This window comes from Pholis gunnellus, assembly GCF_910591455.1.
Source record: "Pholis gunnellus genome assembly, chromosome: 19".
Taxonomy (NCBI): Eukaryota; Metazoa; Chordata; class Actinopteri; order Perciformes; family Pholidae; genus Pholis; species Pholis gunnellus.
In genome coordinates, this window is record NC_136546.1 from 20067834 (window position 1) to 20089762 (window position 21929).

At 40.4% G+C, this 21929-nt stretch overlaps 1 protein-coding gene across 1 annotated transcript in view; it reads right to left on the reverse strand.

Annotated features, from left to right (window-relative positions):
• xrn2 (5'-3' exoribonuclease 2) overlaps positions 1-21287 on the reverse strand; it is a 31866-nt gene extending 10579 nt beyond the window's left edge. Inside the window, 27 exon segments of the mRNA XM_079179983.1 lie at positions 336-464; positions 1148-1216; positions 1787-1843; positions 1954-2033; positions 3922-4019; positions 4167-4250; positions 5018-5090; positions 5193-5282; positions 6107-6214; positions 10696-10831; positions 12591-12685; positions 14998-15042; positions 15252-15383; positions 16259-16303; positions 16475-16582; positions 16666-16723; positions 16932-17065; positions 17490-17564; positions 18264-18421; positions 18509-18559; positions 18657-18729; positions 18904-18993; positions 19203-19261; positions 19576-19687; positions 19909-20020; positions 20434-20561; positions 21086-21287. Coding sequence (XP_079036109.1) covers positions 336-464; positions 1148-1216; positions 1787-1843; positions 1954-2033; positions 3922-4019; positions 4167-4250; positions 5018-5090; positions 5193-5282; positions 6107-6214; positions 10696-10831; positions 12591-12685; positions 14998-15042; positions 15252-15383; positions 16259-16303; positions 16475-16582; positions 16666-16723; positions 16932-17065; positions 17490-17564; positions 18264-18421; positions 18509-18559; positions 18657-18729; positions 18904-18993; positions 19203-19261; positions 19576-19687; positions 19909-20020; positions 20434-20561; positions 21086-21160 — 2474 coding nt within the window. The 5' untranslated portion in view covers positions 21161-21287.
• Positions 21288-21929: the final 642 nt, after the last annotated feature.

Genomic DNA, 21929 nt, shown 5'->3' on the forward strand with positions numbered 1-21929 from the left:
AGAGGTATAAAAGTTACTGACGATGATCACCGATAAACTACGACTGAATCAACGGCATCTTAACGGTGTGGATGTTAAACGGTTCAACCCCTAAACCCCAAACAGCAGACGAAACAACTTCGTGTATATTTGTCGCAGTGAAGCCGGCTCGCGCCAGAAAATGACGGAATCACAGCCGGCGCTTTGTAACGCGATAAAGTGACCGTCACAAACAGTTGAACTTCAGTCTGTGTTCACATCTCTGAGTTACCTCCTCGTCTTTTCATCCTTCAGTTTGTTTAGTTTGTAATAATAATAATAATAATAATAATAATAATAATAGAAGATGAACTCACCCCAGAGCCCTGAAGCCGGACTGGTCCAGGTGAGCCTGCTGTCTGTGCTGGTTGAAGCCCAGCTGGGGTCTCCATGGTTCTCTGTTGCCCTTCTCCCAGTCTCCCGGCTTCAGCACCTTGTTGGGCATCCTGACAACAAACAACAACAACAAACAAACAAACAAACGGAGTCAAAGCTGCACTGAGAAAGAGTTTTATGTGAAGATACTCTCAAATAAACGCTTCTGATCAATAATCAGTTCATGTTTATCAATACAACACAATATTACTTTTCTAGTTTAGCTTCCAGTCGGCTCTGGTGTTAGCGTCACTTCTTATACACTTTGTATTTTTACTCTTTATTTATTTATTTTACTCTTATTGCTATTCTACTTTGCAATGTGTCAGTTTTATTTCTTTGACATTTAATAAACTAATTGTATTCTATTGTTATGTTTATTCTATTGTTTTTTGCTCCTCATCTTTAATGAAACTGTCACAAAAATTCCCTACGTTATTAATAAAGTTATATTTGATCTTCTTGTGATTAAACTGCTTTATGTTCTTGTCATTTGTTTGCTTTATCTCCAACCATCGTTATTCTGATGTGGATTCATCCGCCGCTGAAAATAGTCCCCAACAAATGCACCTTTTTCTCTTGTTTGTTTGAAGTCAGAAAGTTTGACAAACGTATTGTTGGATTTTGATATAAAATATCACCTTTAACACTGAGGTGTGAAACACACACATATATATATATATATATATATTAAAAAGCTGAAAAGAAGGCTTAATATTCATGAAAGCATGTCGGAGATGAAATAAGTCCTCACTTGGCTCCAGGAAGGAGGACCGCCTTGAACACAAAGTCGTCTGCAAAGTGCGGATCTTTGAACTTCACCCTGAAAAGCAGAAGAAAATCAGTTTCAAGAGCGGACAAAAGGAGTTCCATCAGCTCGCGTTCCTTCTGACGCCCCGTTTGTGACGTTTGATGTGGAGGATTATTCTGGTGAAGAAGCGTTTCATCACATTCTCAACCGGCCTCGTCCGCCGTTCCTGTTCCCTGAATGTCCGCTCAGACAGAACGGCTCACACTCGTGTTATTCTAATGAACGGTGCTGAACAGACTCACACTCGTGTTATTCTAATGAACTCTCACAGCTCAGCTCTGCGACGCTCTAAAAATAAAAACGCTTTGAAGCTTCGCTGAAAATGTCTCAATAAGTAAGTCTGGCGGTGAATCGCTGGGACGACATGTATACAGAGAAGGAACATGCCGATGTCTGACTGACACGGTTTCTATTTATCCTCCATATACATCTCTATATAGAAGTATAGCTAGGACTAAACAGGACCACCCGTCCTTTTTACAGTTCGATGAAATCATGACGAGTGTTTATGAATGAACAGATATCTCAAAGTGTTGAACGGTCTAAAAACAGAAGACGGTGCGATGACGGACGGGTTCTTACCCGATGGCGTGGTTCTGTGCAATGTCCCGCAGCGTCGGGATGGGCGACGCCACCAGCCTGAAGGACAAATGACATAAAAACAAATAATCAGGTGAGAGCTCCTTCAGCCTGAAGAACACGAGACAAAAGGCAGAAGAGAGGTGCGCGTGAAGCCGGCGTCTCCTCACTTGTCTGGTAGAATCGGGTTGTCGTCGAGGTTTACGGTCCCCAGGATTCCGTGGCAAAGCTCTGCAGGGATCTCGGTGCCCTGGAGGAGGCAACGGTTTGTATATCAAGCAGTGAACGGTGATGATTCAGGTGTTAGTGAACAGTAGACTATACGCTCATACAGGTTATAACACTGTGTTACTGAGAGGGATGAAACCAAAACCAGGTTCTAAACGGGGACCGGTTCTAAAGGAGTATTGATGCGGTCTGGACTCAACGGTTCTGCTGTTATTTTTTTAGCCAAGAATGATTTTTTAAAGATTTTGGAACTCTTGTGTTGCTGCTCCAGAAACACTATTTGTTTACATACAAGAACAATAAAGAAATGTTGATTATTCTCTTAATTAATCGTCTTTTTTTCCCACTTCTGCAGATATAAATGTAAACTTAAATACTTTGTAAGAAGTCCTGCAAATTGTGTTGCAACCTAAATAAAATCTGTGTAAACACGAGAGCTTTGCATCAGAAAGTCGTGCTATAAGATATAACGGAGCTTTAGTCAAATCTGCAAAAAGAAAATGACAAACGTATTCACGTTTCCGTCCACGACTGAATACAGGAAGTTGGTTCATGGATGTAAACAGTAGGCGGAGCCAAGTCTCCGGGCGGCCGCCAGTAAAGCACCGCAGAAGAAGAAGACGCGACGAAGACGAGTCATTAAAAATAAAATGTGTGGAGTAAGAAATGTTTTGGAGAACAAATTCTAGTTTCTGTTTGATGTTTTTCATCCTTTGAGGTTTTCTCTCGTGCCACCAGCAGGACAACCTGCACACGTTTAGTCTACTACGACTCTAACATCGATAAATCATCGGGATATTTGGGGATTTAATTAACCTTTGATTGGTTGTCTTCAGGTTGGTTTCTTGTTTTAAGAAGAAAACTTTGACAGCGAGTCTTTAAAGTATTTGTTCAAAAGTGACCCGTCCTCATTAATGTTCGCAGGTTTACGTGCTGCTGTATTCCTTTGAATCACTGTTCAGAAATATTTTAAGTTTTTAACCCAGCGAGTAAATAACTCTGAACAACAACTTTCCTTACATTTACAAATAATCAACGAGAGTAACTCGGACTCAGACGACACCTGCTCAGCTGCAGCACAATGACGCAGAACGTAATGCAGACCTTTTACTGGACGTGAGAGTTTGATTTATAAAACCACAGAAGAAGAAGACTGTTATTACAGTGTTGAGGACGACGGGGGGGGGCGTCAGCTGCACGATGCATCACAGCGCAGAGAACAATATTAATTTAAAGGAACAACGAGCTGCTGCATCATCACATCTACCGGGAAACTTTGTCAGACTCAGATACTTTACTTAAGTAAAAGTATCAATACTACAGAGTAGAAATACTCAAAACACACTTAAAGTATCAACGGTAAAAGTACTAATTATGCAGAATAATGTATTTTATATTACTTGATTGTGATTACTGATGCATTGATGTGTTCACCAATTTAATGTCACAGCTGGTAAAGACGGAGCTCATTGTAATTACATTTATATATATATATATATATATATATATATATATTTCACAGAGAGATCAATAAAGTCTGATATTTATCCATAATAATACATAATAATTCATTTCCTGCTTTATTTTGTATTATTCTGAATCTAAATGACCTAATGTTATTAAACATGTAATGAAATATAATGTCTCTGACATGTTGTGAAGTATAAAGTAGCTTCTGAAGTAAAGTACAAGTAACTCAAAAGTGTACTTAATTAAAAACAGTACTTGAGTAAATGTACTTCCTCCAGTTAACATGAAAACCACATTTCCCATCAGCCCCTTTGTCGCTTCCTGTCTGAAACGAGCATCGACGGTTTGAGGTTTTTAAAATGAACTACATTTACTTCCAGAGACATCAGGTTGATCTGACTTCATGGTGACTTTGTTTGTGGAGTTGTGCGTTTTGTTACCTCTTGGGATTCTGTGCGGTAAAGTTCATGGATGAAGTCGGCGAGCGGGTGAGACTTCTGGAGAAACATCACGTCGCTGCCCAGACTGTTTCTCCTCACTGCAACAGAGAACACAGCAAAGCACCTGAAACATGTCACCTCACACACACGCTGTGGAGAAACACTCATCACCTCAACACTGAAACACATTTTGTCAGCGATGCTCATCGTAAAAAGAAAAAAGAGTTTGTGGAGTTTTTGCTCACCTTCCTCAGGCGAGAGGTCGGGGTAGACGTCAGCCAGAGCCGCCCTCAGCCGACTTTCATCCACAAAAGGCAACAAGGCCACACCTTCAAAATAAAAGCACATATACAGGAATTTAACATCTTTGTGTGCAACTATTTTAGGATTTGGTGACATCTAGTGGTGAGGGTTCAGATTACAACTAACGGAATACTCCGGCCGCTCCTTTACCGGGGTAACAAAACCACGTTAAAGGCCATCATCTGTATATAAGATGTGGACGGTTTCAAGTCCCGAATTTGGCAATTCTGGTCGTCGCCATCTTGTGTTTTTTTTGTGTGCAAATAGTGAACAGGAAGTGACCATATCTGGACTGAGGAGGAGTGACGTAGAGACCTGTCAATCACCTTGTAGCCCCGCCCCTAAAGCATCCCCTGCTTTATGGTCTGTGTGACTCTAAATGGACCATCATTTACTAAATGAACATCATGCTGTATTGAAGAAGACTTGAAACTAGAGATTGAGACCATAAACTCATGTTTACAATGTTTACTGAGGTAATAAATCAAGAGAGAAGTAGAGTCATTTTCTCATAGACTTCTATACAACCAGAGGAGTCGCCCCCTGGTGGACATTAGAGAGAATGCAGCTTTAACACATGAAGCTTTGGCTTCATTCTGCAGAACCGGAGGTTGTCGACTGTTGTATCTTTCAACACCTTCGCCTCCGATTACCACGGTTTTGCACTCTGCGCGTCATGCGGACACCGCCATGTTGCACTATTGCATGTTTTGCTAACAGATCACTCTAAATGACACACACCGGCCCTTTAAAAGCAGTGTTATTGAGCGGGGGGGGGGGGGAGGTGACTCACCCTGCCAGGCGTATTTCTTGCCGTTGAGATCAATGGCGAAGTCGTCGGGGTAGAAATCGATGATGGAAGAATCCTGCGTCAAAAAAGAGGTGCGAGACTTGAAATAAGCAGCTCAGAGTGAAAACTACTCCACCTCCTCATCTCTCTGCACCTCCTTCAGGACTCCAACACTTACCGGACTGCTCATGAGGCTCCGCCATGTGGTGGGCAGGAAGTTGCCGCTCGCGGCGGGAAACACCCCCATCAGCTGCTCCAGTGGCTTGAACTGGACACGACGACACACAAACAAGTTATTTACACACTCGTAGTTACTCTGATTCAACTAGTCTGTTGCATATTGGTTCATGCACTTCCTTTGTGTTGTAAATGAACCAATCTAAATGCTGATGTCATCATTTAATAGCCGTTATATTGTACAATCTACATCAAAATCATAACTTTTCTAAAGAGCGCTACTGGGACGACTCATTTTTGGAGTCCAGCAGGAAGTCATCATCACTGGTTTCCTCCACAAACAGCCAATGAGATTATTCCATCGTATTCTGGATTATTACAGAAAATAATCTGTGTCGAACCAACATTTACAGGTTTTGTTCTTCGAGACGCTCTTCACTAGTGAACTCCACTTTTATGATGTTTGAAGTGTAAAGTGAGGCGTTTTATATCAGAGGAGTAAACGTTAACTCTTCAGCTCGTGTTGAACAACTTATTTCAGATGTCTAACCAAACAGACGGTGTAAAAACACTCATCTCTGGTTTTTAGGTCACATTCCTGCAGAACTATATTGCCGGTTCAATAAAATAAAACTGTTAAAGATGTGAACCAGCAGAAATGTTTGTGGTCAAATTCTTAATCCTAAATATTTAGAAACAATATGAGAAAACGTCTCCAACGTCATCTGTTCATCTCTTTACTGTGAAGGCTCTGAAGCGGTTGATTCCTGTGATAAAGCCTCCACCCGGCGTAGACGCTGCGGTGAGTTTACGGGCGTTCGATTGGAGCAACAGAACAAAAACTCCTCCTTTGTTAAGATGAAGTGGGAGACGAGACAAAACAAAGAAAAGAGAAGTTTCTCCGTGCGTTCTCACCGGTTTGGTGTCCTTCTCGAAGTCCGTGAACATCCCTTTGACGTCTTTGAAGTCGGAGGCGAACGGAGCGTAGTGGAACGGGAAGTACCACTGCCAGGAGGCGCAGCCCTGCAGACCAACACACAATCACCGGCTTTAATGTCACGTCACACGTCGGGTATTTAGCATTGAACTCGAGGCTGCAGCGAACATTCATCTTCATCGGCGATTTAATCCATTACATAAATGTCCAGCACAACAATCACCCACAGCTGACTGCTATCGTCCAAAGATGTTTAATTTATTATCATATAAAATGAGAAACGAACATTTTCACACCGGAGAAGCTGGAACCAGAGAGTCAAATTCAAGAACTTTTAAAAAAAAAGTTACCAAAACATAAAAATGTCTCAAAGCCTCAATAATCACATTAAATTATTACTATAAATACAATTAAAACACTAAAGTTTACAGAATACTTGTCTGGTGAGACGTATCGTGTCATTTCAAATGTTAAAATCATTTTAGATTCACACGAGTGATTCTATGAGATATTTACTTCATTAATTGTATGTTCAGGATTATTTAATGCTAAGCTAACGCCGGTTTGCACAGGTTCTTGTGCGATTGTACATATAAAACACCAGATAACTGTTAAATTAAGCTTTTTTTCAGAGTATATTTGAATGTAAGAATATCTCTAACGTCTAAGTTTGATTAAAGACTGAATGATTAATCACACAAACTCATTTTCTGTTGCATTTAATAACATTTTAAGTGTTAAAAGCGAAGTCACGACTGACAAAATAAGGGAAAAACAAAACTTAAAGGCGACAGGAAGTACAGAAGGAAAAAGCTTTTCTTTGCCCTTTTTCCTTTAAAAGTTCCGCTGCAGCAAAAAGCTTAAAATCCAATCTGATCAGACTAACGCTGACATTTAAAGAACCTCCACAGATCAGAGCAGCGGGTGTTTAAAACTGCCTTTCAAACTTCAATGTCGATGGTGAGACACTTTTCCACAGACTGAACCGTGAAGCTGGAGCGAAAACACTCAACAGAAGAGGCTCTCGCATCGCTACGATAACTCTCCTCCGCTCGCTGTTTGTTTTTTTTAGACGTTTTTTGGGAGCAAAGAAGAAGAGAAATGGAACTCGTCCTCCTGAACAAACCCGTCTGGCACCTCGAGAACAACCCTCACTTCCCACAATGCACCTCTGAGGAAGCCCCGCTGTGATAAATCCACCGATCTCAGCAGCGCTCCGTCACTGAAGACGCTCGTTCACATGATAGTACGGAGACTTTACCGTCTGCCCCTCAAATAAACCGCATCATTTATGGAAACATGAGGAAATGTTTTGGCTGGAGGACATTTGTGACCTACAAAGAATAAATAACGCAGCTAAATAATACTTTTGTTATTAATTAACGTGATCGTTTATTGAGATCGATGGTTTAGTCGATCAAAATGTCCAAAACTAAGATTTTAAAAAGATAAACAGAAAAACAATAAATCATCACGAGTGAAACCGGAAAAAAGCTAATTTATGACAAATCGATTATTAAATAGTCGGCGATTAATTCTCATTAACCGATTAAACTACAACACGCTGAACTTTAATAATTAAAACTAATGAACCGAGTTAAATTATCACAATAAATAGATTATTTTATACAAGAATCGACTGTGAAATTATAAATATTCTCATTGCTTCGATCGTATCGCACTAAAAATAATTAAATAAAAAAACTTCATCCAGTGTTTTGTTGGCAGAACTTTTAACGACTTTCAGTTCCGTTTAAAATGAAATAAAGTGTTTTTTACCAACCAAATATAACAAAATGCAGGATTAATTATTCATGATTATTATTATTTAGTTTGCAGATTGAAGCCTTTAACTGATCTCCTGTTTCTACCAGAAGTCCCTTTGATGAGTTCCAATAAAAGATTCAGAATTATTAATTATTCAACCGTTAATGTTTCAGATGAACAAACGTCATGAAGGCAGATTGTATTTCAGGGCTGTTGTGTTTGACATCATTAGTATTAAATTAGGAGCATCCAATAATAAATTAAAAGACCAAAATAATGCAACAAAGGACAGTAAAAGTCTGCTCTGAACATCGAGGCCACACACATTCACAGAGGACGCAGACACAAAGGGCTGATGTCGGGATTTTAAGAATTAATATCGGATCATTTTACTAAAAATCCGGATTAGTCGCGGTTAGAAAACTGCTCTAATTTGAAGTCGTATTGTTTAAAAAAAGGGGGCGTCGGTCTCTGCACCGCATTAAATACACCGCCATCACTCAGGTTTCACACCTCAGCAATAAGTGTGACTCTTCAGTATTTGGGATATATGCGCGAGCATAAACTCTGCTGCTGCAGACCGAACCGTGAATGTGCGGCGGCGGAGAGCAGACACGTCCCGCCCGTCCACCGAGGACCCCCCACCCCCCCGCCCGCCGCCGCCCCGCTAATGAATTCATGCAGAAGGGCCCCCACGAGAGGGGCTTTGGATGGGCCGACATGTGGAGTCAACAGAGCGTGCATATAGACAGCTCACAATCAGCCCACGGACAAATCCCCCCCGGCTCCACTGAAGAGGGCTCCGCAGCTGATCGCTTCATTTTAGAGATAAAGATCAATATTTTACAACAATGAAAGAAGGTTTAGTGCGTAATCACACGGCAAACAATGAAGCGGAGGCGCCGATGTCTCCGCGGTGCCGGGGTCTGTTTGTGGACACTCGACGGTGAGGAGTTCTTGACTTTCAACAAAACGACCGGTCGTCCGTTACGAGTCTTCTCTTCATCCGAGATTATCGTTATCACAACAGACTTCCGTTAAAAAATTCAAACTGGAGAGCGAAACCTTCGCAGCATGTTTTTGAATCTCTGAATACGGATTAATTTGGAGGTCGAGTTCCTCGTCAAACTGACATTTTTTATGACAGGAAGGAGAAACTTTGACAGCAGCTGCTTTCATTATAATTCACCACTTAAACGTGATTTTTCTTCATTTATCTTCTAAGAGATCAGAGTATTACCTGGTAGTACTATAGATATCAGAGTATTACCTGGTAGTACTATAGAGATCAGAGTATTATCTGGTAGTACTATAGAGATCAGAGTATTACCTGGTAGTACTATAGAGATCAGAGTATTACCTGGTAGTACTATAGAGATCAGAGTATTACCTGGTAGTACTATAGAGATCAGAGTATTACCTGGTAGTACTATAGAGATCAGAGTATTACCTGGTAGTACTATAGAGATCAGAGTATTACCTGGTAGTACTATAGAGATCAGAGTATTACCTGGTAGTACTATAGAGATCAGAGTATTACCTGGTAGTACTATAGAGATCAGAGTATTACCTGGTAGTACTATAGAGATCAGAGTATTATCTGGTAGTACTATAGAAATCAGAGTATTACCTGGTAGTACTATAGAGATCAGAGTATTACCTGGTAGTACTATAGAGATCAGAGTATTACCTGGTAGTACTATAGAGATCAGAGTATTACCTGGTAGTACTATAGAGATCAGAGTATTACCTGGTAGTACTATAGAGATCAGAGTATTACCTGGTAGTACTATAGAGATCAGAGTATTACCTGGTAGTACTATAGAGATCAGAGTATTACCTGGTAGTACTATAGAGATCAGAGTATTACCTGGTAGTACTATAGAGATCAGAGTATTACCTGGTAGTACTATAGAGATCAGAGTATTACCTGGTAGTACTATAGAGATCAGAGCATTACCTGGTAGTACTATAGAGATCAGAGCATTACCTGGTAGTACTATAGAGATCAGAGTATTACCTGGTAGTACTATAGATATCAGAGTATTACCTGGTAGTACTATAGAGATCAGAGTATTACCTGGTAGTACTATAGAGATCAGAGTATTACCTGGTAGTACTATAGAGATCAGAGTATTACCTGGTAGTACTATAGAGATCAGAGTATTACCTGGTAGTACTATAGAGATCAGAGTATTACCTGGTAGTACTATAGAGATCAGAGCATTACCTGGTAGTACTATAGATATCAGAGCATTACCTGGTAGTACTATAGAGATCAGAGTATTACCTGGTAGTACTATAGAGATCAGAGTATTACCTGGTAGTACTATAGAGATCAGAGTATTACCTGGTAGTACTATAGAGATCAGAGTATTACCTGGTAGTACTATAGAGATCAGAGTATTACCTGGTAGTACTATAGAGATCAGAGTATTACCTGGTAGTACTATAGAGATCAGAGTATTACCTGGTAGTACTATAGAGATCAGAGTATTACCTGGTAGTACTATAGAGATCAGAGTATTACCTGGTAGTACTATAGAGATCAGAGTATTACCTGGTAGTACTATAGAGATCAGAGTATTACCTGGTAGTACTATAGAGATCAGAGTATTACCTGGTAGTACTATAGATATCAGAGTATTACCTGGTAGTACTATAGAGATCAGAGTATTACCTGGTAGTACTATAGAGATCAGAGTATTACCTGGTAGTACTATAGATATCAGAGTATTACCTGGTAGTACTATAGAGATCAGAGTATTACCTGGTAGTACTATAGAGATCAGAGTATTACCTGGTAGTAGTAGCGCAGCACCCAGCAGAGACCCTCCACGTAGGACCGGACCACCTTCTTCCTGAAGTCTTCATCGCTCACGTCCACGTCAAACTTGGTCTTGTAGTATCTCTGCTTCCAGCCCTCCTCCCACAACCTGAAGCACACGTGTTCATATAGTATATAATACAGTGATACTCAGTATTTAGCATACTTCTGTATTACTGCATTGACCCTTTAGTGCAGAACAACAGTTATGACGACATGAATGATTAACAAAAAAGTGCCAAAGGTAGCCAGAATAATGTGCATTATATAACTATTATAACTATTGATGCATTACTGTGTTCATTGCTTTCATGTTGCAGCTGATGAAAGAGGTGGAGCTCATTTTAACTACTTTATAAACTGCCGGGTCGCATCTCAACATTTTGAATCAATAATCTGCGAATTAATTTAAATACTCATGTTCAGTTTTAAAGTATTACTGAAGTACTGAACTGTAGTAAATGTACTTAGTTTCATCCCAACACTGGTCACGACGTCGACAACTTCGCACCGAACAAATTGAATTTGGCAAATTCAGGGTTCCAATCCGGATTAATCCTTTCAGTGATTTTAATACACTGATGCCAAAACGCAGCATGGCTGTCATATACAGACGAACCGTGTTTTCACGTCATAATATTGACGAACCGTCTTTGGAGTCAGCTGTCTGGCTGCTGTGGCTTTAACATCACTTCTCTCGTCTGTGACTGTGAAATGTAAACGCATTACAGCGAGTACCGGACGAGACGATCGCATGTTTGTAGAGCAAAATGTACCTAAACGATGCATTTGCTTATTAAAATGCTGCTCCGTTCATCTATAGGTTGAACCAAAAAAACAAAAAAAAACAACCCACTGCTGCTGGAATAGTTTAATGGCTTTGACTTCGTTCTGCACACATAATCAGGGCCGATCCGAGCATCTGTGCGACGGATCCTCGGCTCCTGAGAGGAAAGCCTCCATGAATACCAATTTAGCCCGACGGATTTAGCAGCTTTGACGAGAGCGTCACAGAGGAATTTACTGGAATATTCCTGCTTTCCATATTAATCACGTGCAGAGGGAAGTGGGAGCTGTGTGTGTGTGTGTGTGTGTGTGTGTGTGTGTGTGTGTGTTGCAGCACGGTGGCATTACTGAGTGATTCTCTCTGGTTGAGTTCGTTAACGCCATCTTTGCTGGTCTTTGAAGATTTATTTTTAAAAAGGCATTTATAAACTACAGGCACTCGGGTGTGTTGTGGATATTTCTACTGTATGTAAACTGATTATTAACCATATCTGGACTGAGGAGGAGTGACGTAGAGACGCCGTATACGTCTCTGGTGTTGACCTGTCAATCACCGTGTAGCCCCGCCCCTAAAGCATCCCCTGCTTTATGGTCTGTTTGACTCTAAATGGACCATCATTTACTAAATGAACATCATGCTGTATTGAAGAAGACTTGAAACTAGAGATTGAGACCATAAACTCATGTTTACAATGTTTACTGAGGTAATAAATCAAGAGAGAAGTAGAGTCATTTTCTCATAGACTTCTATACAACCAGAGGAGTCGCCCCCTGGTGGACACTAGAGAGAATGCAGCTTTAATACATGAAGCTTCAGCTTCACTAACCGGAGGTTGCCGCCTGGTTTTATATCTACTTCACTATTCTGTGAGGTCGAGCTGTATTGTGAGCAACGTAGGTCTCACGGTCGAGAAAGAATGTAATAAAATAAAAGAAAGAGAATATCTCTGGTTCTGCAGCAGCAGTTTGAAGGTTCTCTTTTAAAAGTGTGGATGTACTTCCACAATACCCGAGTACACCTGACAGACCTTGGAGAGGATAAAAGAAAAACATTCCTTCCACGACGACCTCCGCCGGTTTACCTGACGACGTCTTCGGGCTCCGGCTCGCTGTCGCTGTCCTCGGCCTTCCTCTTCACACCCCTGTTGTCTGCGCCGCTGCTCGGCCCTGCAGACGACTGCACAGGGCGACAAAATCCCAGAAAGAAGAAGAAAGTTGTTATCAGTGCAACAGTCTCAACAAACATGATATCATCATATCTTATTATGTTTGATGTAGGGCCGTCTATTCAGGCTACGCTAATATTCTAAATATTTCTAACACATACTACGTGCTGTAAAGTCCAAAAGTCAAAGTTTATTAAAAAAAAAAGAGACTTAAAAGATGTCCAACATTCACAACACGCTCTTATGTAACTAAATATTCAGATTCAATCCATACATGTTGGCGTTTAGCATTTCAAAAGGACTCGAGTTTGCTGCAGACAAAGAGAAGCAGCGTCTGAATTAACAACAATCTAAGCGTTACATTACTCATATCAGCATCGTTAACTCTCGTTTTAAATTGTAGATTAAATAGTTGAATTGTTTTTTGTCTGTTCTTTGAGGGTAAAATGACTCCGGTGTGTTTTTTGGCGTTTCTTCTGGTTTTCTTTAAATCTATATTTATTTTAAAAACTGTATAAATACACATTTTTTGGGGGGAAACGAATCATTCTGATCGATCACTGGAATATACAACAAATAAATACAAACCTATCGCAGCACTCGTACTTTAAAGACCGACAACTACCAAAGAAAAGCAGTAAATCCTCACAGCTGAGGAGCTGCAGTCAACGATTAATTGATTTATGTATTAAACCAGTTAAACTTTAAACATTTTATATTTGGCAGACGTGCGATTGTCCTGTATGTATGCATGTGTGTGTGTGTGTGTATGTGTGAGTATAGACACACACACACACACACACACACACACACACACACACACACACACAATCTTACTTTGCAATAAACCGCTTCCTATTCTAAACACGTAACCTAACAGAGAAACTTCACACTATACTGACGATGTCTGACATTTTAAATCCATATTTCCTACATATTTATGCCGTATAGAAGAGATCAACGGTAGAATATTACAGTACGGATGAATTAATAAGCGGTGTTCAGGAGCCTCTATTGTATTTAACAGCGACGTCGCGTCATAAAAACTAGCGGATGATTATAAAATCTTTCTTTCTGAGTGAAAGATGAACTCTCTGCACTGCCGTCTGTTCGGATAATAAAACAGCTACTTAGCCTTCCTCTTCCCCGAGGCCTTTGTGCCGCCTTCATTCATGTGCTAATGTATGGCCGCCTGTTGTCGGCCGATTTATATTTAACGCTGTACGTGGGCAGCAAACCTAACGGCTCCAGAGACGCGTTAAACGGGAACACGACCGTGAAGCGAAGCACAATACAGCGTCCGCGTTTAAAACAGACTGTTCAACACAATACAACCTCCACCCTCAGGTCACTAGAAGGTGACAGCGTTTCAATAGGAATTCATATTCTCCTAGTTTAAAGATGAGCTTTGGAGCCGTACTGGGGGATAAAGAAGAGAACATCACTACAGTAACGATTGTTCTTCTTGTTCTTGTATAATCAGCAGCCAAGAGGAACCTCGATGGATCTCAGTCAAACTGATGTAGACAAATAAATAAACACTCGAGAGCAAAGAAGGGCCGATGGCTGTGAAGTCAAAGCGTTCGACGTCTCATATTCAGAGCGTAAAGAAAGGAAGTCCGTACGGGCGAGACTCTCATGGATAGTTTGGATGTTTTGAAGAGTTTGAGGCTGTTATCTATCGTCACTGTGTTCCTCCAGGAGACACGGTGCGTTTGTGTTGTTGAGAGACTTTGGTGAATCTGAAGTCTTTAAAAACACTAAAGTCTCACAACAACACAAACACACTAACAGCTGGAGGCAGCAGCAGAGCAGCAGCTCCTGTCCTGAGCGGTAGAATCAGTGTTCAGTGAGCGGAGTCTGGTGTCTTTGTAGAGATCACAGATAACAGCTTCAGTGTCTGACAGCAAGGTGAAGAGGAGAAACGTTCTAAATACAGTGTTCACTTCCACTGATAGACGTTCTTTTAGGAGTCTAGAATACGTCCACAGCAGAACATCACTCTGCTCTCATGTCTGGTTCTATAAACTCGTCTCCTGCAGTAGAACCCTGACTGTGAAGAACCTCACACAGACACACCACTAAACTATCCCTTTAATATATCACATATATAACATAATACATCCCTAACTATGCCTGATGTATAACGTCCTAATGATCAACACTGAGGCCCAGAGGATTATTCTAATCTTCTAATTAAAGTTAGTCTCTCTCTTCTTTATTAATATATGTTGACTTCACTGTTCTCTGCCTGACAAAGTCAGATATGTTTGTATTTAATAAACACATGACTCTTCATGTTGTTTATGTGCGTGTAACTCACATTGCCACCGTTCTTTATGGAGGCCTTCAGGAACTGAGCAGCATCCTGGATGAAAATAAAGACTTCATCATCTCCATGTTGGATTAGAAAATGTCCCTTTCCTTAACTCTGAAGACATCACATCTCTACAATATATATCATGTAGTCTGGACCCTCTGTATTAGATTTGTATTATATGATGGTCTTGTTGGAAGATCTATTCTAGAACTCCATTTCCCAGAATTCCTTCCAGAGCTGCAGAGAAGCGGTCGTACCTTGTTGTGCTGCATCCGCATGTCGAAGGCCTGATGCCGGGCGTTCTGCACGGCCTCGGGTCGGTCCCTCCTCCCCAGAGCCTGAGGGGCGAACTGGCCCGAGGTCAGGTGGGCGGGGCCTCGCTGCTCCGCCTGCAGGAAACAAAATACGGTTATTATTATTATAATAATAATAATAATAATAATAATACGGTTTACTCTGCAGAAGCTTTGTCACATACTTTAAAACACAAGATTTCCTTTTCTTATTCTAGGAAGCTTTTAATGAACATCAGGATCATCAACTACCGTTTAATGTGATTTATATAGTTTCATTTCTATGTTGATTTGGTCTTTTATGGGTAAAATTAATCAGCTGTGATTTTTTTTAAATGTATTTATTGTGATTTTCTTTAATTCTGTTTTTTTCTTTACATATGTTTTAATAAAACAGTAGAGATACATTTCTAAATATTATATTTTAGGTAGAAATGAATGTCTGATCACTAGAAAACACAAATAAAGACACTTATGGAAGTACTTTAAAGAGCTGTAACTAAATATAATTTCATCTTGTGAGTGTTTTAAAGAGGACAAATAAATAAATATCAATCAGTGGTTCCTCTGAACTTTGTTTAAATAATCGAACTACTTTAAAATATAAGAACAAAGTTCAGTGAACGATGGCATTAAAGTAAGAATATTGAATTTTAAATGTGGTTTATCAAAGTTACTTATTATTGTATAAATATAAATGAACTTTTATATAAGCTCTCATGTGTCCTCTGCAGGACTAGTTTAGATGAATCTAAAGCTCCTTTATGACCAACAGACGGAAACAAACCCAACGAGAAGAAATGAAAGAAAAACCTGAACGTGAAAACGCTTCAGCTCATATACGAGAATGTTAAGTTAAAACGCTGAAGCGTCTCATAGTTTTATATCACTTAATAAAAGTTAAGATCAGTCAGCTAATATTAAAAGCAACAAGCAGCACGAGCGTCTTCCTGATCCTCCGCTTCACTCACCTTCATCCTCTTTTTTTTGTCTTTCATTCTCCTCTTGAAGCCTTCCTGGAGACAGAAAACCAACACGTCCATCACAGAAAGCAGAGAATTCAGATTAGAAATGTTTCTAATCTGAATGTCTCAAGCACAATACTTTACTTTACAGAATAAAGAACAAGTTGAAGACTATAGTTTGAACTTGATGAATACTTTTCTTCATATTTTAAGGAATCTTACGTCGTCCTCTTTGCGTTTCTTGAAGATGTTGTCCTCGGCCACGCCCACAGCCTGCATGATCAGCTCCACCCGCTCCAACTCTACGTAGCCGTTCTCCGTCAGGTAGCCCTGAAACAACAGCGTTTAAAAACCACTTCATCCACCAACCGGAAAAAACACACGACGGTGCCGAAGCGCGCGGCGACACTCACTCCGGTTTTGTGCACGACGTCTTTGTAGATGTTGACCAGTCGATCGATCGCTCCCTCTCTGAGAGACACAAGGAAACACAGCGACGGTGTAAATTATGAACTGACAACAAACGATATGTGAACACGGCCGCGTGTAACCGGCCTAAAGACGGACGACGTCAGAGTGTCAACTTTTTAAAAGAACAACAACATAAATGTTTTTGAAAGCTTAAAGAAAGCACAAGTCTTGAGAAACTCTGGAACTATTGAGTCTGTAGGCGGCTCACCTGATCTCTAAGGACGGCAGGTGAGGCAGGAAGTCATTCCCAACAAAGAAGCACATGAAGACCCAGTCGTCGATGGTCCTCTCGAAGTCGAAGGGGAACGGGAGGCTGGCCATCGTCAGCTCTCGGGCCAGGTACTGAGACCGGGGGAGGGAGGAAGAATCAACGTTACCTTTCATAAGCAGCTGTTTTATATTCCAGATCAAACGCAGTCATAATGAATCAATAGTTTAAAGAAAGAGGACGAGTCTGATGTAACTTGTGTTTGAGCGGCTTCAGACTGAGAAACACCAGGAATGGATTTATGTACATTTATGTATTTTAATAAGTATCTTAGTTACAGTTTTTAGGTCGAACAGCTTTATCGCGTTCCTTTTTTATTCCCCCAACGACCAGTTATTCGATGAGGAAAATGTAAATAATGGACAAATGTTTGATCTACGCTGCGTAGAGTCGTACGGTGGACATCAACAGTCACTGTAGAGCCACGTTAAGACAACACTTCAATTAAAAAGGAAGCGACGACGTGATTTATTCTCCAGCAGAAGATGAACATCTCACCTCCCGCAGCACACACAGCCGGATGAATATGAACTCCTGCTCAGACACCGGCATCGAGTCGGCAAACTCATCGTGCTGACAGAGAAAAAAAAAAGATTACGTTTAATGTGTGGCAAATTTTCTGGTTTTATTATATTTAAAACCAGAAAATGTAAAATTGATGTCAGATCAAGAGAAAGAGACTTTTGCTCATCAAACTCTCGTGGAAAATGTACCACATAGAAACAAAGTGGAAAATAAGAAACAGTCCCCCTTAGTTCTGGTATTTAAAGCTGCTATGAGGAACTTTAACTTAGTGTTGATTCTGTCGCCCCCTGTGGACTAAAGTGGTAGTGTCTCTGAGCACCAGAGTCTCTAGAAAACCTCTCATTCTACTGCAGCAGGTCTGACAGTCTGCTGGAGGATCTGGGTCTGTCCACGGTGGACCGGTCTCTGCTGGAGGATCTGGGTCTGTCCACAGTGGACCGGTCTCTGCTGGAGTCTGAGCTGAAGGAGGTTCTGGTGAACCTGCATGATTTCATCTGGTTTCACCAGAATCTATAGAAACAGACCATCTTCTCTCTGATGGTCTCTTTACTGATGGAGGTCTATAGAGGATCAGGACTACACTGAGACTGGTTCATATAGAGGATCAGGACTACACTGAGACTGGTTCATATAGAGGATCAGGACTACACTGAGACTGGTTCAGAAAAAGGTAAAAGTTCCTCACGGTAACTTTAAACGACCATAAATCACTTTATTCACGGTGATGTAACCACACTGTGAGCTCACCTGTCCCTGCTTCTCTCTCGGCGTCCCCTGACAGTCTTTGAGCTCGTGACCCGTCTGTCCACAGAGAGCACACGGTCGAGGTTTGTTGGGTTTGAACTCCTCTCTGATGATGGTGAAGTTTGGCTCGTGGGTGGCCAGACCCAGCATGATCAGATCAGCTGATCAGTCAGACAGAGAAAAGGTGTTCAGTCAAACCATAACATTTATTATTCAACTAGTATTTATTCAACTTGTTCTTTATTTACCATCAGCTCCACACAGGCAGTGGTGTGTGTTGGGGTCGTGGTTCGGTTGAGCTGCAAAAGAGTTTGTTTTGTAACTTTATTTATTACGAATCCTTCTACAGTAAATGTTCTTTATGAACTTGAATACACTGATGTGGGTCGGCTGTACCTCTCTGTCTCCTGATGTAGTCCATAATCTTGTGTTCTCCTTCACCGGGAACACTGGCGTCAGACAGCAAGACCTGGACAACAAAGAGTTAATGAAGACTAGTGATCGTCGACCGCCGAGAGCTGAAAACTAAAACATTTGAACGACTTTCACAGTGTTATTTCTTCATTAATCTATCAGTCTGTATGTCTACAAAACGTCCAAAACAAAAAGACGTGCCCGGCTGTATTTTAAAGGTTTTACTCACCGTGATGTTCTTCCATCCCGGATCATTGCTGAGTCTGTCTGCCACGTAGTATCGAAGACACTGAGCCAGGTTATCCATGAACTCTGTTCCCTGGAGACAAAAGAAGTCAAATCCTGTAATTCTGCTGTAGTATATTATATATATATATAAACCTTCATGAACGCTCTTTTACAAGTGAACCAAGTTTGAATCATAAAAATAAACAAATGAATCAAATGTAACAATAAACGTTACCATAATGAGTAAAAATCAAAGATGAAAGACTCTATAATATCCAGTAATAAGTATAAAAGACTTACTGGAGTGATACAGTTGCTGTCAAATCTCTCTTTAACCTCATCCGGTGGAAGATAACCTCCTGTGGAGGAGTTAACAAGTTAGGTTACGTGGAGCACGAAGGGTTAACATTAAAAAGGGTTAAATGTAGCGTGTTTCCTTCCTCAGACAAATACTTCAAATACATTCAACATAATATTACTGAATAAAGAGACAGAATATGATGCTTCTTGTTCAAATTGTGACGTACAAAGTGAACAAAAGTAGCACATCGGGTGTGTTTTAAGCCTTGAGCTGTCCGTCTCGTTACCATTAGAGGGTCGAGTCAACACACACAGTCACACACACACACACACACACACACACACACACACACACACACACACACACACACACCTCTCCCGATGACCTCCTCCCGGATGCGATCCTTCTCCTCCAGCAGCTCGACGCCTTCTTTGGAGGCACGAAACCGCCGAGAGCGCTGCTGGTTCATCTTGGCCCGCGGAGCCTGCGGGAGTCAAACAGGATGTTATTGTTTACTGGACAACAGCCGAGTTCAGCTCGGTCATCACAGCCATTTTTCTGCCTACGTTTGTCCAGATAAATTATTATGAATAAAGATGAATTAGAATACGTTCGAGGAGTAAACTTCACAGTAAGCGTTGGACAAACTGACGAACCATTTTAAAAACACCCGACTGATAAAATAACCGACTGAACGCTACTCACCACGCCATCGATGGCCATGTAGAGAACTCTCCGAGGTCGCACGATGTTGAACAGACGGTCCATGTACTCGAATATGGCGACCATCATCTCGTCCTCGTTTTTAGGGGCGGCTCTGTGGGGAGCAGAGGTCAGAAGGGTTTTATTTTAATCACTTAACTACGCTGTTCTTATAAGAGTCATAACAGTGCTTCTGTTGTGTGACTTTAACTTCGCTTGATTCGTCCGACCAACAGTCCAAAACATTCAATTCACAACATAAGAAGACAGAAAGCTAAAGCGAATCTAACACAAGAGAACCGCATTGTGAGCGTTTATGAACACATTTAGTTTACAAAGGTTCTCATTTCACAGTTAAATCATCAAACGGACAGCTTTCCAATAAAATGTTGTGCTTTTTTTCATACCAGAGAGAGAAAAGTGTAAAACCAAACCATCAGAAACAAAACAATACATCACTAAAATAAAATGCAAACAGAAAGTGTAATGAGTCTTAAAAGTCCAGACTGAACAGAGAAGGGTTCCTACTTGTCCTCTGGATGTGTACACGGGTGAATGATCCCGTTCATGTCCAAGTACAAGTTGTCGAATTCCACCTCGTTGGGGTTCGGCTTGGTCGTATCGACAGGAACACGAACTCCATTACAATCTTTACCCTGTGAAGATAAAAACAAGTCAGAAACACAGGTGTTTACTTAGAAAACTGTTTGGCAACACAAAGAAAACACTTCATCCTTCAGTTGATCACAAACATTCAACATCAACACATCTAGAGACACGTGTTTTTCATTTATATACATAAATAATATACAAGTGAAGTTCAAGTCGAGATTATTTTTGACCGTTGAAGGTTAAATATAGATTTTATATGGTGCGATATGTTAAAAAAAAACTATATTTAGACGTTTTTGTTTCTAGTCGGAAGGAATAAACAACCGCCCCGTATTGTTTACAATCTCGCCAACAAGTCCACGCACTTCCGGTGTTTTAAATTTCGTTATTAACGAACCTAAACCTTTCAAAAATAAATATAATCGACGACACAACATGAACGGCCGAGAAGACACATAACCGTCTGTAATCAGTAAATATATATTAAATAAGATATCACACGTTAAAATCTTCCCGCGAACGTTGACGCACCATGTCTCAGTTGCTAGCTAACATGCTAACCACTTACCTTCTCCTCAACACAATGCACAACGATTGACGCATATTTTCTGCTCAGCCAACGGAAAAACGCCGGGACTCCCATCTCCGGTAGAATGTTTTATCTGTCAGCTTATAAAAAAATAAATAAGTGGAACTCTTGAAAAAACCAGTTAAAATAGCAGAATTAATACACGATATTTGTTGTGAATGAAGTCGGCTACGGCTACATGCTGCTGGAAATGGCCGTTGTGTAGTGCTTCCGGTTCATGTCGGCTTTATCCGGGGCATTCCGAAAACGCAACTGCGCCCGCAGCGGCCCAAACGACCATAGACGGTACTGCATCAGTCTGAAGTACAGTAGAGTGGTAAAGGAAGTATTTAGATCATTTACTTTTAAGTAAAAGTACTAACACCACATTGTAAAAATAAAATACTTGTAAATAAAGTAAAAGTATTTAAAATGCTACTACAAAATGGAGAATTGTTTGTACATGTATTCATTTCACATACATATAAGAACTCTCTCGAATAAGAAAATGTATATAACAATTAAACAGAATACAAAATAAAAATAATAATAATAATAATAATAATACTACAAAATCCACACGAACACATTACAAGTAAATACATTTAAAAAATAAATATATATATTTAAAACGCTCAGCAATTTGATATAACAATAGGTAGTTGAAAATAAAACACAATAAAAAATATAGTCACAAAGAACAACAATTGATTGATATGTTAACACTAACGATAATTAAAATGATTAGATTTCCATGTAACAAACCACCGGTGTGTGAAGTGAGCCTCAGACTCCGCTCCCTGTAATTGTATCTGCAGCCACAGTCTGATGTTACATAATGCTC